We start from the raw sequence: 12,837 nt of genomic DNA on the forward strand, positions 1-12,837 counted from the left end.
CACAGAGGCGGGGTGTGGGGGGAGATAGGGTGGGGTGGCGGGAGGGATACTGGGGACACTGGTGGTGGAAAATGTACACTGGTGGACCATTGTATGATTGAAATGTAATCACGAAAGTGTGTAAGTCTCTAATTGTATCTCACAGTGTTTCATTAAAAAATATTTGGGGCTAGAGCGATAGCACAGCGAGTAGGGCATTTGCCTTGCATGCAAATGACCCGGGTTCAATTTCCAGCATCCCATATGGTCCCCCGAGCACCGCCAAGAGTAATTCCTGAGTGCATGATCCAGGAGTAACCCCTGTGCAATGCCGGATGTGACCCAAAAAGCAAAAAAAAAAAAGGTGGGGTGTTAGCATGGCCAAGCCAGCACGGCCCTCCCCCGACACTTTCAGATCTGGGACTCACCTTTCCAGCCTGGGGTCCCAGCACCACCATCACCCGGTGGCCCTCAACCTTGGGGACCAGCGTCTCCAGCATGTCTTCCTTCAGCCCTGTAGAAGAGCAAAGGTATGAGGGGGTGGCGGCCAGGGAGATCCAGTCCCAGTCGGGGCCCTTCCTCTCTTTTGGATGGGGTCACAGGCCACCATGCCCATTTCACTGAGGGGCAAGTTTCAGCAGCAGTTCCTGGTGATGGCTGTCAGAAAGGGGGGAATTCACAGAGATTGAGGGTGAAAAAAGGCATAAAGACACCACTTATTAGAGGTAAATCAGCAGCCTGGCCCCACACTGGGAAAGTGACTTAAGATGCCATCCTTTAGCCTGTGATGCAGCAATCCCCAGGGGGACAAAGAATCACTTTCTGACTGCTCCACTGTTGGAAGCCTGCCTCACGAGCAGGGGGAGAAGGCAGCTGGGATAGAGAAGGGATCACTAAGTCAATGATGGTTGGAGGGATCGCTCGGGATGGGAGATGTGTGCTGAAAGTAGATAAAGGACCAAACATGAGGGCTTCTCAGAATCTGTATTGCAAACCATAAATCCCAAAAGAAGAGAAAAAAGAAAACTGCCATAGAGACAGGGGATGGGGTAGGGTTAGGGTGGCAGGAGGGATACTGGGGACACTGGTGGTGGAAAATGTTCACTGGTGGAGGGATGGGTGTTCAATCATTGTATGACTGAAACTGAATCATGAAAGCTATGTAACTATAATCTCATGGTGATTCAATAAAAAATAATAAATATGTTTCTACACAGTTGGGTTTAGGACATTCAGAAAAAGAAATACTAAGGATGTCACCTGAACAAATTATATGAAATTAAAACATGTATTTTATTTGTATTATGAGAACCATTTTTCCCTCCCACAATTACGGGATTCCTTTTCCTTTTCAATACCTGTTTAACTTCTTTTTTTTGGCTTTTTGGGTCACACCTGGCAATGCACAGGGGTCATTCCTGGCTCATGCACTCAGGAATTACCCCTGGCGGTCCTCAGGGTCCATATAGGATGCTGGGATTCGAACCCGGGTCGGCCACGTGCAAGGCAAACACCCTACCCGCTGTGCTATCACTCCAGCCCCAATACCTGTTTAATTTCAATGAAAAAGAAGAAACTGTACCCTGTGTGATTAGAAATATTTTTTTATTTTGCTTTTTGGGTCAAAACTGGCGATGCACAGGGGTTACTCCTGGCTCTACACTCAGGAATTACTCCTGGTGGTGCTCAGGGGACCATATGGGATGCTGAGATTTGAACCCAGGTTGGCCACATGCAAGGCAAACACCCTACCCGCTGTGCTATCACTCCAACCCTAGAAAAAAATTTTTAACACATTTATGGTTGTAATTTTTTAGCTGAATCAGTATTAAAAAACACCATCACAATGGGGCTGGAGCAAGAGTACAATGGGTAGGGTGTTTATCTTGAGGGTGGCCAACTGGGGATCGATTCCCAGCATCCCATACGGTCCCCCACACACTGCCAGGAGTAATTCCTGAGTGCAAAGCCAGGAGTAACCCCTGTGCATCTCCGGATGTGACCCAAAAGAAAAAAAAAAAGAAACACCGCCGCTCTTAAACACCATTTTGGAGCTGGAGCAATAGCACAGCGGGTAGGGTGTTTGCCTTGCACACGGCCAACCCACATTCAATTCCCAGAATCCCATATGGTCCCTCGAGCACTGCCAGGGGTAATCACTGAGTACATGAGCCAGGAGTAACCCCTGTGCATCGCCATGTGTGACCCAAAAAGCAAAAAAAACAAAAACAAAGACCCACCATTTTGTTGACCACCACCAAAAAAAAAAAAAGAACAACAAAAAAGGTCACTTCCTGTTTTCTTTCTCAGATGAAAACATAGGGTACAGACTATACAGGCAAGGACAGGGGGTGAAGGGGCAGGGGCTGTCAGGGAGTTTTGGGGAAGTAAGAAGACCATCATGGGATCTGAAAAAGATCTCTTGTCACTATCTAGAAGTACCAAAATGCAGGATGGATGCACCCATTTTTTTCTTTTTTTTTTTTTTTTGCTTTTTGGGTCACACCCCGAGATGCTCAGGGGTCACTCCTGGCTCTGCATCAGGAATTACCCCTGGCCGTGCTCAGGGGACCATATGGGATGCTGGGAATCGAACCCGGGTTGGCCGCGTGCAAGGCAAACGCCCTACCCGTTGTGCTATCACTCCAGCACCCATTTTGTGGACACGGAAACTGAGGTCTGATAAGCCTCAACTTGTGCCAGCACCAGTCCAGAGAAGCCTGGACCCCTTCCAGCGAGAAGTTCCAGCAGGAACAAAGGGTTGCAGCTATGAAATCATCTATGTAGAAAGCCCGATGTGGGGCTGGAGTGACAGCACAGCGGGTAGGGCATTTGCCTTGCACGCAGCCGACCCGGGTTTGATTCCCAGCATCCCCATATGGTCCCCCGAGCACCACCAGGAGTAATTCCTGACTGCATGGCCAGGAATAACCCCTGTGCATCACTGGGTATGACCCAAAAAGAAAAAAAAAGAAAGCCCGATGTGGGGGCAGTTTGGGAAAAAGCTTATAAAACCAACTCTGCAAAGGCAAGCAGGGCACCTCCCCTTCCTGGTGGCATGGCCCACATCTCCACTTGAGATGGGTACTCTTGGCTCAGTCCTCTGGAGAAGCCTGGGATCTCTCATGAACACATTACTCTCTCTTTCCTTCCTCGTAATCTCTAAGTAAAACTGCTATACTTCACAATTTACTGCCTCCTGAAATTCTTTCCTGGGAGGGAATTCGATGAACCTGAGAAAGCTGGAGAAGAACTTGGACTTTGTTTCTTTTCCTGCAAAAAGCAATTCCTTGCTCCATCCTGGATTCCACGGCTCCCTGAGAAACTGGGTGGCAAGGCTCATTTTCCAGACCAAGCAAAACAAGTGGAACTCCAGGCCAGAGCAGTAGTACATCAGGTAAAGTGTTTGCCTTGCATGGAAACGATCTAGGTTGGATCTCTGCATCGTATACTGAGCACTGCCAGTAGTGATTCACCTGATTGCAGAGTCAGGAGTAAGACCTGAGCATCACGGGGTGTGACCCCAGAACCAAACCAAACTAAAAAACAAGTGGAATCCAGTTGACGTTTGACAAGTGGGGCTGGTAATACCTGAGGTCTATACCATGCAGGTACAGATAAAAGGGTGACTGGGGAAATGCCTGGGGAAGCAGTAGGCTTCCTTCACAAGGCTGCCATCCCTCCTCCCAACTCCACACCAGTCACCTGCAACAAGATGAATTCCATTACAGGATCCCCCGATGTCCTTTAAGTTTCATTTTTGGTTTGGGGGCCAGACCTGGCAATACTCAGGGATCACTTCTGGAGGTGCTGCAGAGACCACATGGGATTCTGGAGATGGAACCCGGGTTGGTGGCGTGCAAGGGAAGTGCCCTACCTGCTTTACTAGTCTCTCTAATGTCCTTGGAGAGGTTGCTGGGCAAAGGACAAAAGTTCCCAGTGTTTGCCTAGGCCAAGTTGATGGCCTAACACACCCTCTGTGTTTTGCTTTGCTTTGGTTTTTTGTTGTGCCAGGGGTTGAACTCGGTCCCTTGCTGTACCCTGCTGTACTGCTCCTAGCCAAGCACCACACAGTCCCCTTCTTGATCAGCCTCCAGGAGAATGACCCAGAGGCCCGTCTCGGACTCACCTTCCAAGATACGGCCTTCATCTGTCCGACACACACAAATACCTGGACTCAGGACATCTTCAATGGTCATCTGGGTAGAGAGGGTCAGCAGCCATGAGACCGCGGAAGCACTGGGGGAGGCTTTGGGAGGGAAGGGCACTGGGGTGGTGGGGCTCTGACCTTTGTGTTATAATAGCGGCCACCCTTGTGCTGTTTGTCCACAAACCGCACCCGCAGGTCCCTGTGCAGCCAGTGCTGAGTCCGGGAGGCTGTGGCCGTGTTCCCCTTGGCTGAGGGGCCGCTCTGGCTGTGGAGAGGGTGTTGGCATTCATGCTCAGACCTGGCTTATCATCCCCACCTTTGCTGAGGCCATGAGACCCACCCACGACGCCCCTTCTAGTTCTTTCCAGGGGTTCTCCTTGCCCTATAAGCTTTGAGGGACTTGTGGGAGGCCCCGACATCTCCACATCCCCACCGTCTCCTCCCAGCTCTGAGGCCTACTGGTCTGGAAGATGCTTCCGCTTCCTGTGTGAGTCCTCCCAGAGGTCCAGGTCCTGCGAGCCTTTTCCATTCAGTTGTCTGGGGCAGCTTCTGTCAGCTTGGCCTGCTCAAGGGGAACCAGGGAGAGCCTCAGTGTCTTTATCATTCCCTCTTCTCAGGACATGCCTCAGCCTGAACCACCTCCCACCCAACAAAGTCCCCCCACCCCAGGACAAGGCACATGCTCTTTCCATTCCCCTCAATCTTCTGGGACTCCTTCAGAAAGCGTTCATTCATCACCCAGCCCACTCCAATAGTGTTAGTGTGAGCCTAGTAGCAGCTTGGCAGCCCCCAAGGATAAATCTATCCTCATTGGCCCTCAGCAAAATAGCCTTCCTTGCCAAATAATCCCAAGCACCAAGCGCCGTCAGAAGTAATTCCTGAGTGCATGAGCCAGGAGTAACCTCTGTGCATCGCTGGATGTGACCCAAAAAGCCAAAAAAAAGAAGTAATTCCTGAGCACAGAGCCAGGAGTAACCCCTGAGCACAGCCAGGTGGAGGGCAGGGTGCTTGCCTTGCACACAGCCAACCCAGGTTCGATTGCCAGCATCACATATAGTCCCCTGAACACCACCAGGAGTAAGTCCTGAGCATTTCCAGAGTATCCCCAAAGTCAAAAAATAATAAAACCAAACCGAACCCTAATCCTAGCAGTTTGAACTGGTGTCTAAGCCTGTTCTTCCCCCTTAACATGTGTCTAGAGACCCAGGCCTTCTCAGTCACATGGAAACTCAAATGGAACCAATCACTTCTGTGCCTTCTCATCTCCTGAGGCCAGCAGTCTCAACCCTGCAGTCTGCTGCTGCTCTACAATCGGCCTTCCCTCACAAGACGGACCATTCCAACCCCCTTGGGACTGTTGCTCCAGCTCTCCCACTTGGCCAGAGGCCCACTCACCGGGGTTTGTGTTCTTGTCAAACTCCTGTTGGGAGACGGGCCGCAGGCAGTACTCACTCACAGTCACCATGTGGCTCTTTGTGGCCAGACGAACCATGGCCCGCGCGTTGTCTGGATCGAGGCCTTCCACCTAAAGTGTGTGTGGGATAAGTTAAACAGGACCTGAGTGGATTCTACTCACATGCCAAGGTCCTAACTGAAAACCCTATATCTTAAACACAAAGCACATGCTGTGAGGCCTAAACTAGCATTAATCATTTAATCCTCGGGCCCTGGGGCCTATGGCATTCTCTCCTCCATAGCTCTATGCCGAGGTTCAAAACCACCTAGCAAGGAGCCCCGAGTCACTGAATGAAGCCACGAAGCAGTCCTGAAAGACAAGGCCTTTAGCCTTTGTACCCCAACCCTGAATCTTCCTCTGGCGATGGCACCAGTCTCATGTTGCTTGTCCTGGACCCTGGCCCTCTGGCTTCCTGACCTTCCCATAGAGGCCGCGATGTGGCCCAGACAGCATGACCACAGCTCCTCCAGGCACCAGTTCCTTGGGCTGCTCTTCTTTATCCTTCTCACGCTCCTCATTTGGCTTTGGTGGGCGGTGGGGGCCAGTTGGGGCCAGACTTTGGAGGTCTGTCAGGCTGGCACCCAGCCCTAAGCCCTTAGGCCGCAGGGAGTTGACACGGGGCTTGACCACTCTGCAGGACAGAATATTTCACAGAATAGAGGTTTGGTGGGAAGACTGACATGGCCTTCAATCTCCCTCCCTCCCCAGATCCTTGCCAAACCCCACACCCCAATGTTTTCATTTTGTTTGGGGGCCACATCTGGCAATGCTCAGAGGTTACTAGTTCTGCACTCAGGAACTTTTTCCTGGTAGTGCTTGAGGGAGCATATGGAATGCTGGGGATCAAACCCAGGTTGGCCACTTGCAAGGCAAATGCCCCATCCACAATACTATGTCTCTCTGCACACTCCCAAGCCGCAATCTTGACAAATGCCATTCTTAAGCTCTCTACCCGCCGTACTATTGCTCTGGCCCCCAAATGTCATTCTTGACCTCAGAGCAGAACTGCGTCTGACTTAAAGATACGGCTACTTCATTGGGATCAACTTAACAGCATATTTCACTATTTCATAGTATCTACCCCCTGTAGTGGTACCCAAGCGAATCCAGATATAATTATACTTCTGTGTGGGAAATGGTAGAAATATTCCTACCACGCAGAAGAAATGGACCTTAAAGTGCTCATCTCAGGGCTGGGCAAATTAACAGAATGGTAAGGTGTTTGTTTCGCAGGCAGCCCACTAGGGTTTGATCCCTGGCACGCCATATGGTCCCCTGAGTACAAAACCAGGCCAGGTGTGGGCCCAAAATGAAACAACAAACAAACACATCCTCCCGTGAGTCCCTTGTGGTTAAGTGCTGGTGTCAACCTGTTAAGCGCTCCTGGACTGTAACATGCTCTCTTCCTGCCTGGAGCATTATGGGTGGGTGGTAACCATGATAGGGGGACACTTGTTCACTGTCCTGTCTGCTGTCCCCTTACCCCGATCCCAGGACTCACTGATTGAAGGTGCGGCCGATACCCTCACCGGGTTTCCAGCCCATGCCTCTCAGCATGGCCAGCCCATAGGCCTCCACAGGGACTGCCTCATAATTGGCCTCCTCTGGGGTCTGTAGGGTGAGGTAGAGGAAAGGTTATCAGACTTGGCTGCAGCTGGAGACTCGGAAGAACATGCTGCTGCCCACAGGGTGACCCTCCATGCTTCTTTTCCAGTCAGCCCAAGGGTGATTTTTAATTTTCTCTTGCTCCATGAACATGTTTGGTCCTTTAACAGATATTCTTGAAGCTGGGTCGGGGATGAAGCTCAGCAGCAGAGCACCTACCTGCCTTGCAGCATGTGAGGACCTGGGTTCAGTCCCCAGCACCATGAAGGAAAAAAAAAAGACAGGGCCTGAGAAATAGTACAACAGATAAGGCACTTGCTTTGCATGCAGCTGATCCTGGTTCGACCCCTGGCACCACATATGATTCTCTGAGTCCCTCCAGAACTGATCCCTCAGCATAGAGCCAGGAGCAACGCCTTAGTATCTCAGGGGTGGCACCCCCAAACAAACAAGACAACCCCAAAATATCCCTAAAGCACCTATTCTGAGCTACATTTTGTACTATGCACTGGGGATAAAGCAGTTAACCAGAGGCCAGAACAACAGTACAGTGGTTAGAGTGCTTGCCTTGCAAGTAGCCAACCCAGGTTCAATCCCCAGGGGACCCATATGGTCCCCCAAGGCTACCAAGAATGATCCCTGAGCTGAAAGCTAGGAATAAGCCCTCAGCACTGCTGGGTGTGCCCCCCCCCAAAAAAAGGGCAGGGGCTCACATATGGTGGTGCTCAGGGGCTATTCCTGGCTCTGTGATCAGGAGTGAGCCCTGACAATATTCAGGGAATCATAGGTTGTGCTAGGGATTTGAACACGGGTCAGCCACATGTAAGGCAAACAAGTGTCCTACACCCTGTACTATTTCTCAAGCTCCGCTCCAAATTTTTTGTTTTGTTTTTGGGCCATACCCAGCAGTGCTCAGGGCTTACTCCTGACTCTGCACTCAGGAGGGCTCAGAGGACTATATCGGGTACCAGGGATCGAACCCAGGTCATCTACACGTAAGGCAAGCACCCTGCCTGCTGTACTCAGACCCCAAGTTGTTGCCAGTAGGAGCATTTCCCTGTCTAGCTAACCTTATGCGTCCTTCTATATTACACCCATCCCTCAGCTGATGATTTATGACGTCATCTATTATTTCCTGTATCACCCATTCTATTCGGCTACAATAGTTTGCTTGGTTCGCTTCTGATGCACAGGACAGCTGATCCTCAGGGTGTTTTTATGTTCAGTTGCCTTACTCCTCATCTCATTCAGATAATCCCAGAATCCAAGTACTCTGTCACACCACTAGATTCACGTTTATCTATTTCTTTGTTTTTAATTTAGGATCATACTTAGCAGTGTTCCAGTCTTTCTCCTGGCTCTGTGCTCAGGACTCACTCCTGGCAATGCTCAGGAAAGTTTATGTGGTGCTGGAGATGGAACCCTGGGTGGTCTCATGCAAAGCAAGTACCCTACCACTGCCTCTCCGGTCCCCCTTTTTTTCCTTTCTTTTAGTGGTGTGCGGGGGCTACTCCTAACTGTACTTTCTCAGCACTACCCTTTGATAGTGCACTGGGAACCATGAAGCAGTAATGGGTCAAAGCAAAGGGTCTTGCACATTAGAAGCACACGGCCTAGCGCTTGAAGTACATCTTTGGCTCCTAGATTCATACATGAAGACTTCCCAAAAGAATGAAAGGGGGGAACAGGCAGCAGCCTTTAATGTACCCACAGACTTTCCCTACCGAGTCCAGGGAAGCAAGCCTGACAGATAGGCCAAAGAAAGACTTGGGGGGCAGAAGTATCAGGGGCCAACTCACTGTCTCAGCCTGAGGTTCGCTGTCTTCCCCACGCTCGCTGGAAGTGCATCCTTTCTGAATCATGGGGATTGCGAGAGTGGGGTCAACACCAGCATTTTCTCTTTCCTCCAAAGACTTCTTGGATTCTATGAAAGAATGAGGAGGGAAGAATTAGGTGATGTTCTATCCTGCCACCTTCATTTGTAAAGTGAGAGAGGCTACTTACCCTCAATCAACTCCTTTACAGCCTGCGAGAGCACCCCATCCATCATGGGGTCATCTGTGGACAGCTCCTGGGTCTGGGCTGGGGGCTGTCTGCGCTGGCGGCCATTCTGGATCAGAGGGATCACCAGTTCCTTAGGGGCTTCCAAGGGCTTCACACTGAGGTAGACACAGAAGGATGAGGCTAGGGGGGCAGCATCCTCAGTGGGTTCTCAGCCACACCCCTTCATTCAGAACAAAACACAGGAACCGAACTCACCCCCATTGCTCAGTTAAGCCCTCCATCACAGGGTTGTCTGCACAGTTACGTGCCTTCTGACAGTGCCTCCTTTTTGGTTTTTGGGCCACACCTAAACCTTTGCTCCGCGATCATTCCTGGTGGGCTCAGGAAACCATATAGGATGCCAGGGATTGAACCTGGGTCAGATGCATGCAAGGCAAGCATCCTAATCACTGTACTATGGCTCCAGTCCCTTTGAGGGCGCCTTCCGTGCACTCTCCCCGCTCCACGCACACCCCCAATTCTTAAATATCAGTGGCTGGGAGGAAGCAGTCCTCAGTCTTGCTCCCTCTGCTCATGAAGACCCACTTTCGAGGTGAAGAGATGCACATGGGCTGGAGTGATAGCACAGCGGGTAGGACGTCTGCCTTGTGTGCGGCCGACCCAGGTTCGAGTACCAGCATCCCATATGGTCCCCCAGCACCGCCAGGGGTAATTCCTGAGTGCAGAGCCAGGAGTAACCCCCGAGCATCGCCGGGTGTGACCCGAAAAGCCAAAAAACAAAAAAGAGATAGCACATGGGTAGGGCACTTACCGCCAACCCGATTGAATTCACCCTCACGTCGGGTCCCCCCACAAGCGGGTGTCGGCCCTCCAAAACACACGAAAAAGACCCACTTTCGAGGAGAGCACAGTGACCGACTCATCTTCAGCCGGGCGGTCTCCAGCCCCGCGGCCAGACCAGCTCCCCGGACTGTCTGCCTGGTGGACGGCGCTCCCCGCGCTCCCACAACGGGGCCTCCCCCAACCCGAGCCGGCGGGCCCACTCCAAAGCTCCCTAGTGCAGGAGCCCCCGCGTCAGGGGCTCTGCAACTCTCCCCTCCTTTCACCGTCTCCGAGGGCGTGTCGCTCAGGGGGACCCTGTCCCGGTGACACCGCCACCGCACGACACATCCCGCCGTCTCGGTCCTCGCCGCGATCCGAGCCCCCCCCACCCCCCCGACCAAATCCTTGCTCTCGTGCTCCGGGCCCCCCCGAGCCCCGCCATCGAGCCCGTCGGCCGGCTCTCCCCCTGCCCGCCAGCACCCAGCGCCCCGACTTCCGCGGGCCCGCAAGCCGCGAGCGTCACCTGTGCAGTTCCCGCCCTTCCACGCTCTTCAAGAAATCCTTTTCCTCCGGCGCCGCCCCCGCGCCGTCTCCCGCGTCGGCCAGCCGTCTCCGGGAGGACGTGCGGCTGAAGCTGAACGAAACGGGCGCGCCGGACAACGCCGCCGGCCCCGAGACGCCGTCGTCGGCGTCCGCCATTTTGCGTCTCTTCCCCCGCCTGCGCGCGACTGTACGGGACGCCTGGTTGGGCGCGCGGCGGCCGGCAGGGGGCGCGCGGCTCTCCGGGAAGCGTCGTTGGGCGCGCGGCGGCGGCGGCCGGCAGGGGGCGCGCGGGCTGCGCTGCCCGGAGACTCCGCGGCCACGTCGGGCAACGGCGGACACGCGCCCGCGAGAAGCGGCTGTGAAGCTCTTTGGACAGCGCGCGGCTCGGCAAGGGCCTAGGGAAATGCAGATCCTTGGGGGCGGGGGGGGGGTAGCGGGCTGTTTAGGGGATGTCGGCCGTCTGGTTTTGTTGCCAGGTCTGCGTTCCTTCGTGGAGGTGTTGGCTAGTACTTATTATTCGTCGATGGCGCGCGCCGTCAGTGCTGCACGGGTCCTGTGGGAGGACGTGGACGAAAGATAAACCATTAATGAGGAGAGATAGTGCAAGGTTAAGTCTCTCTCTCTCTCTCTCTCTTTTTTTTTTTTTGCTTTTTTTCAGTCAAACCTGGCGATGCACAGGGGTCACTCCTGGCTCTGCACTCAGGAATTACTCCTGGCAGTGCTGGGGGGACCATATGGGATGCTGGGAATGGAACTCGGGTCAGCCGCGTGCAGCGCAAATGCCCTACACACTGTGCTATCGCTCCAGCCCCAGAAGGTTAAGTCTCTTGCCTTGCATTCACCTCCATAGACCTAGCATTGGAATCCCTGGCACCAATATGATTCCTGGAGCACTGCCAAGGGTCCTCTTGAGCACTGAGCTAGAGATACCGCATGAGCACAGCGGGGTGGGGCCACAACCCATCATATTTATCATCATAGTAACAATAACAACGATAACAATAATAATAAGCCATTAAGAAAAATAGGAGATCTTGCCACATTCAACAGAGAAGAAGCCGGGTGTTCTGGTGAGCAACGCAGCCGGAGAATGCTCCGGACCCGATACCGGGCCAGCAACACCGGAGATCCAGACGGAGGAGGTACAGCCAGCACACCTTCTCCAGATGGAGTCCCGGCGACACTGAGCAGCAACTAACATGGCTCCGGGATTCGGGACTGGGACAGCTCCAAACCGCATTAGCGGCCGCGCGACCTTTTCTAAAAACTGAAAACATACAGTCTTTTAATGGAAAACTAATTATCAAATGCTTCTGTGGTAGTAGGGCTGTCTTTCTTCAGGGGAAACTCCAACAACAATAGTGAGTTTTGTGTTGAAATATGGAACGTAATCAAGGTAAAGAGAAAATGAAGTGAAATTCATCAGTTATACAGTTGGGGGTAGGGGTGGGGTGGGGGGTATACTGGTGTTTTTGGTGGTGGAATATGGGCACTGGTGAAGGGATGGGCGTTTGAATATTGTATAACTGAGACATAAACCTGAGAACTTTGTAACTTTCCACATGGTAATTCGAGAAAAATTTAAAATAAATAAATAAATAAATAATTTTTAAAAAGTAAAAAGAAAAATAGGAAGGGAAGGAGGGAATGGGACGGAAGAAAGGAAGAGATTCACACAGGGGCTAGAAATGCGGCTCAGGTGATACAGCACATGCCTTGCATGTGTGAGGCTTGGGCCCTCAAAACAAAGCGAAATAGGGCAGGAGGCACAATTCAATTGGGTGGGCACACGCTTTGCATGTGAGAAGTCAGGGCTCGATCTCGGGCACCACATGGTCCCAGGAGCAACTCCACAGCACATAGTACCTCCTGTTTTCAAAACCAAAATAATTTAAATCATTAAACATTAAATTAGTATAATGGCTATTCTATACTTCATTAATTATTGATTGTTCTTTTTTCATTTGGGGTCTCCAACCTGCAACGCTTAGGGCTTACTTCTGGCTTGCTTGACATTCAGGGATCACTCCTGGTGGGCTCGGGGGACCATATGAGGTACTCGAGATTGAACCCAGGTCAGCCATGTGCAAAGAAAACTCCCTACCAGCTATATGAATTACTGATTTTTGGTTGGTTTATTGTTGTAATTTGGGGGTATATCACATCCTGTGGTGCCCAAAGGCTACTCCTAGCTGTGTGCCAAGAGTCACTCATGGCAATGCTCAGAGAACAATGTGGAACTGGGGATTGAACCGAAGTCCCCTGCATGCAAAGCCTG

General features: G+C 52.0%; 1 protein-coding gene across 7 annotated transcripts in view; it reads right to left on the reverse strand.

Annotated features, from left to right (window-relative positions):
- Window positions 1-12,837, reverse strand: part of GPKOW (G-patch domain and KOW motifs) — a 32,388-nt gene that overhangs the window by 1,565 nt on the left and 17,986 nt on the right. For 5 of the 7 annotated variants that reach the window (XM_055120561.1, XM_055120557.1, XM_055120554.1 and 2 more), the window contains 10 exons: window positions 10,540-11,112; window positions 9,195-9,349; window positions 8,990-9,114; window positions 7,087-7,196; window positions 6,003-6,216; window positions 5,525-5,654; window positions 4,589-4,691; window positions 4,268-4,394; window positions 4,109-4,178; window positions 408-493 (listed from right to left, as the gene is read on the reverse strand). In XM_055120561.1, coding sequence (XP_054976536.1) covers window positions 408-493; window positions 4,109-4,178; window positions 4,268-4,394; window positions 4,589-4,691; window positions 5,525-5,654; window positions 6,003-6,216; window positions 7,087-7,196; window positions 8,990-9,114; window positions 9,195-9,349; window positions 10,540-10,715 — 1,296 coding nt within the window. In that variant the 5' untranslated portion in view covers window positions 10,716-11,112. Of the gene's footprint in view, window positions 1-407; window positions 494-4,108; window positions 4,179-4,267; window positions 4,395-4,588; window positions 4,692-5,524; window positions 5,655-6,002; window positions 6,217-7,086; window positions 7,197-8,989; window positions 9,115-9,194; window positions 9,350-10,539; window positions 11,113-11,600; window positions 11,827-12,837 lie in introns of all 7 variants that reach the window. The other 2 variants (XM_055120556.1, XM_055120555.1) reach the window with 2 other exon arrangements.

This window comes from Sorex araneus, chromosome X (assembly GCF_027595985.1).
Source record: "Sorex araneus isolate mSorAra2 chromosome X, mSorAra2.pri, whole genome shotgun sequence".
In the NCBI taxonomy this organism is placed as follows: domain Eukaryota; kingdom Metazoa; phylum Chordata; class Mammalia; order Eulipotyphla; family Soricidae; genus Sorex; species Sorex araneus.